This window comes from Sinocyclocheilus grahami, unplaced genomic scaffold (assembly GCF_001515645.1).
Source record: "Sinocyclocheilus grahami isolate Dianchi unplaced genomic scaffold, SAMN03320097.WGS_v1.1 scaffold713.1, whole genome shotgun sequence".
NCBI lineage: Eukaryota > Metazoa > Chordata > Actinopteri > Cypriniformes > Cyprinidae > Sinocyclocheilus > Sinocyclocheilus grahami.
In genome coordinates this window covers 222,101-227,454 of record NW_015505892.1, presented here as the reverse complement: position 1 = coordinate 227,454, position 5,354 = coordinate 222,101, and the positions used below count along the sequence as shown (strand labels likewise).

Genomic DNA, 5,354 nt, shown 5'->3' with positions numbered 1-5,354 from the left:
ATATATATATATATATATATATATATATATATATAATATTTAATAATAAAATAATATTGCATGAATAAAATTCGTTCTTATCTGAATGCACATCATACAGATCTGTTAAGCATTATATAATGTTTTTCAAACGCATTTTGATGAAAGTTATCAAAGTGTTACCAGATCTTGAATGAACTGACTTCACTCTCCGCTGGTCCTTTAAGAGCCTCCTCCTCCTCTCCTGTATTTTTAGCTGATGAAGCCTCTTCTTTAGTTGAATAACACACACACACACACACACAGAGACACACGCAGATGTGTGTACAGTATGATCCGTCTCATCATTTTCAACCCTCTCTAATCCATTCCCATGATATTTGGATCAGAAACATCTCAGCCTTCGGGGAAAAAGCTGCGCTGGATGCTGCAAAACACCAGAAGCATCAGCACCACCACCACCACCACCATCAACAACAACAACAACATCCACGTTGAGCTGCAACATGATCCTGATGGATTTCTGAGACGTTTCGAGCGCCATGGATGAACGCGACTCGATTTAACCTGCGCGTAAAAGAGCCTCGACATCCTTCAAAACGGACGGGGTCGTGGAGCATCGAGGGAAAACCCGGGCCAATCGGGACCGAGACTACATGCCCAACATGGAGAGGGGCAAACCGGCCACCTACACGGGCGACAAGAAGGCAAAGATGGCTGCAAAGACCAATAAGAAGTGGGTAAGACTGGCCACCGTGTTCGCCTATGTTTTATCCGTGTCTCTAGCTGCGATCATCCTGGCCATCTACTACAGCCTCATATGGTCTCCAAACAAGTCAGGTCCAAACACCACCACCACCACCACCACCGCGAGCGCCAACGGGACGGAAAGCAACAGCACGCAGGCGACTCCGATCCACATCAACGCCACCGGCACCAACGCGTCTCTGGAGCAGACGGCCGCGTCCCTCTCCAAAAGCGCGCACTCCCAACCCGCGGATCTCTACACATACATGCCCAGCGACATCTCAGACACCCAGGCTGCAGCTAAACCACAGTCTTCCCGGAGACACCAGACCCTCGCCGGTGGAGACGCACAGCCGGAGACGCGCTGGGACGAGCGCGCAACGTCGCTGGAGGACGACTCTAGACAAACTGACTCAAATAACCGGCACAGAAAGACCTAAGCGAGGGTTTGAGACTCGGAAACGTTGCTGCTGGTTCACAAGCCGAGACGAGGCCGGACACCGACGCATAAATAGCAGAGGCTCCGAAGGTGCTTAACCATTCATATATAACCTATTTTGTTTTGCCTTAATGCTCGGCATCTCCCAATTTGGACGCGTACACTCCAAAACCGCATTGAATTGTATAGGAAGCATTCATCCGAAGCGAAGGACTGACTGTCCATTGCGCTCAATGCCTTGATTTGAACAGCCATGTTTTTGGGGTGGGAGGGGGACAAGCTTTTAAAATAACAACACTAAAAGCTTGCATGAATTTCAACTAACCCTGTTACCCAGTTTAATCAGGATTCTTGTGTTAGATGAAAATGTGTCGATGCTCAGGTATGTGCAAATATCCATGTAAATGTATTGTTTAGTAATGTACATACATGCTCTGGAAATTTTTAGCATCCCTATAGATCATTTTTTTTACAACAAATGGTGTACCATAGGTGTAGAATACATCACTGTAATGGTAAATAAACAACTTACAACTACAAACACTCACTGCACAAGGGGTTAACAAGAAGATGCACTTGTGTGTGTTATATAAGCCAAACTAGGCAGCACATCAATCACTTTGACTAGATTAAAAACAAGCTGGCAAGGTAACGGAATTACAGTTTAGTTGAGGTGAGCGCGCGGTTTAATCCTGCATTAACCCATAATCAGATATTAGGATTGGGTTAATGCTGGCTTTTGTGCAAAACACAACTGGTGCTTCTATTAATTGGTTTTATTCAGGTCAAGATAGGGTCATTTTTCAGGCATTAGCAGCTTTTTACACTTCACAGCAACAGATTTTCACTCTCTTCGGTGTCTTCTGGCCTCGTAGTGACCCTCATCGGTCTTATTTGTCATCGGTCTCTAACTGTTTGCTAGTGAGTCACATCTAGTGATCCTTGCATGTTTAGTACTCTCTCCGTACAGTACACGATGGAGGCTTATTGATTGACTTCTGAAGTCAAAAGCAGGAATTACACAATCCTGCTCTATTTTCAGCGGTGGCTTTTTGACCTGTTACAGCACATGCCGGAAAATATCTGGGAGAAATTTGTGCAACTCGAACACAGAGTTACTAAACTGCATTTATACTGCACATTTATGAACAACACATGGTCAACAATGGCCATTTAATTCAAACGCGCAATGCAGCTGCTAAGATGTTTTGAGTCATTTTTAGTGAGTTGATATGCAGTTGGATATTCGCCTGAATGTAAAAAAGTCCACCTTTAATTCTAAGATATGGAGTTAAATGCTGAGTTTGTTCAAACAGTGATGACTGATTTAAAAAACACTAACTCAGTTTATTCAGTGGTTGAACTGGATACTTTGAATGCATGCGCTTGTACTATTAAGCAGCCTGTAAACAAGATGTTTTGGAGACGTTTTTTGATCGTCCTGTGACTGTAGAATTGATTCAGCAGCTGTGGGTACAAATCAATTATAAAAACCTCAGTTTGTGCCCTTCAAGCGTACGAAATCCCCTTGAGAATCAATTATTTGAGGTGTTTACCAAGTCAGTCCTCACTAGTACTAGTGCTGATAGTCATGTGCTCAAACCTAAGTAAAGTCGAATGTGTGCTTTGTCCTGATGGACCATAAAACAAGTGAAAAATCCAACTCGAGCCACACCCTAGCAACCATTTAGCATCATTGGCAGTGTGTTTAATTCAAAAGGAAGCATCTTATTCAAAAGGAAGTGTCTCTAGCTGCGATCATCCTGGCCATCTACTACAGCCTCATATGGTCTCCAAACAAGTCAGGTCCAAACACCACCACCACCACCACCACCGCGAGCGCCAACGGGACGGAAAGCAACAGCACGCAGGCGACTCCGATCCACATCAACGCCACCGGCACCAACGCGTCTCTGGAGCAGACGGCCGCGTCCCTCTCCAAAAGCGCGCACTCCCAACCCGCGGATCTCTACACATACATGCCCAGCGACATCTCAGACACCCAGGCTGCAGCTAAACCACAGTCTTCCCGGAGACACCAGACCCTCGCCGGTGGAGACGCACAGCCGGAGACGCGCTGGGACGAGCGCGCAACGTCGCTGGAGGACGACTCTAGACAAACTGACTCAAATAACCGGCACAGAAAGACCTAAGCGAGGGTTTGAGACTCGGAAACGGTGCTGCTGGTTCACAAGCCGAGACGAGGCCGGACACCGACGCATAAATAGCAGAGGCTCCGAAGGTGCTTAACCATTCATATATAACCTATTTTGTTTTGCCTTAATGCTCGGCATCTCCCAATTTGGACGCGTACACTCCAAAACCGCATTGAATTGTATAGGAAGCATTCATCCGAAGCGAAGGACTGACTGTCCATTGCGCTCAATGCCTTGATTTGAACAGCCATGTTTTTGGGGTGGGAGGGGGACAAGCTTTTAAAATAACAACACTAAAAGCTTGCATGAATTTCAACTAACCCTGTTACCCAGTTTAATCAGGATTCTTGTGTTAGATGAAAATGTGTCGATGCTCAGGTATGTGCAAATATCCATGTAAATGTATTGTTTAGTAATGTACATACATGCTCTGGAAATTTTTAGCATCCCTATAGATCATTTTTTTTACAACAAATGGTGTACCATAGGTGTAGAATACATCACTGTAATGGTAAATAAACAACTTACAACTACAAACACTCACTGCACAAGGGGTTAACAAGAAGATGCACTTGTGTGTGTTATATAAGCCAAACTAGGCAGCACATCAATCACTTTGACTAGATTAAAAACAAGCTGGCAAGGTAACGGAATTACAGTTTAGTTGAGGTGAGCGCGCGGTTTAATCCTGCATTAACCCATAATCAGATATTAGGATTGGGTTAATGCTGGCTTTTGTGCAAAACACAACTGGTGCTTCTATTAATTGGTTTTATTCAGGTCAAGATAGGGTCATTTTTCAGGCATTAGCAGCTTTTTACACTTCACAGCAACAGATTTTCACTCTCTTCGGTGTCTTCTGGCCTCGTAGTGACCCTCATCGGTCTTATTTGTCATCGGTCTCTAACTGTTTGCTAGTGAGTCACATCTAGTGATCCTTGCATGTTTAGTACTCTCTCCGTACAGTACACGATGGAGGCTTATTGATTGACTTCTGAAGTCAAAAGCAGGAATTACACAATCCTGCTCTATTTTCAGCGGTGGCTTTTTGACCTGTTACAGCACATGCCGGAAAATATCTGGGAGAAATTTGTGCAACTCGAACACAGAGTTACTAAACTGCATTTATACTGCACATTTATGAACAACACATGGTCAACAATGGCCATTTAATTCAAACGCGCAATGCAGCTGCTAAGATGTTTTGAGTCATTTTTAGTGAGTTGATATGCAGTTGGATATTCGCCTGAATGTAAAAAAGTCCACCTTTAATTCTAAGATATGGAGTTAAATGCTGAGTTTGTTCAAACAGTGATGACTGATTTAAAAAACACTAACTCAGTTTATTCAGTGGTTGAACTGGATACTTTGAATGCATGCGCTTGTACTATTAAGCAGCCTGTAAACAAGATGTTTTGGAGACGTTTTTTGATCGTCCTGTGACTGTAGAATTGATTCAGCAGCTGTGGGTACAAATCAATTATAAAAACCTCAGTTTGTGCCCTTCAAGCGTACGAAATCCCCTTGAGAATCAATTATTTGAGGTGTTTACCAAGTCAGTCCTCACTAGTACTAGTGCTGATAGTCATGTGCTCAAACCTAAGTAAAGTCGAATGTGTGCTTTGTCCTGATGGACCATAAAACAAGTGAAAAATCCAACTCGAGCCACACCCTAGCAACCATTTAGCATCATTGGCAGTGTGTTTTGCACGGACACATTTCTTTAAAAAAAGCTACATTTCTTGTACATCTGATTTGCAAAGCTTTGTTGGATTTCAAAAGAGCATCTTATTCAAAAGGAAGCAAATATGCATATATATAAATCTTGTAGCCCATCACTGATTACAGATGATGAAAACTGTAGTTAGTAATATAATCTAGGTTACTCATTTTAGGTAATGTATTCTGACTACTTTTCTTTTACCTAACTTGGTTTAAATGTACCATTTATAATCAAAAATACATTTCATAATTTTTTGTTTCATACATAGTGTACCCCCCCCCCCCCACAAGGCACATCATAATACTAAATG

The 5,354-nt window shown here is 43.1% G+C and overlaps 1 protein-coding gene and 1 long non-coding RNA gene across 2 annotated transcripts in view; one reads left to right on the top strand and one right to left on the bottom strand.

Moving 5' to 3' along the window:
* The window catches only part of LOC107560179 (uncharacterized), a 4,564-nt gene extending 4,326 nt beyond the window's left edge, over nucleotides 1-238 (bottom strand). The window contains exon 1 of the long non-coding RNA XR_001605699.1: nucleotides 163-238. This is a non-coding gene — a long non-coding RNA (uncharacterized lncRNA). The remainder of the gene's footprint in view (nucleotides 1-162) is intronic.
* Nucleotides 178-4,981, top strand: LOC107560178 (uncharacterized). Its single transcript, XM_016244286.1, has 2 exons — nucleotides 178-802; nucleotides 2,955-4,981. Exons 1-2 carry the CDS (start codon nucleotides 636-638, stop codon nucleotides 3,316-3,318), a joined length of 531 nt encoding a protein of 176 aa, XP_016099772.1. The 5' UTR covers nucleotides 178-635; the 3' UTR covers nucleotides 3,319-4,981.
* Nucleotides 4,982-5,354: the final 373 nt, after the last annotated feature.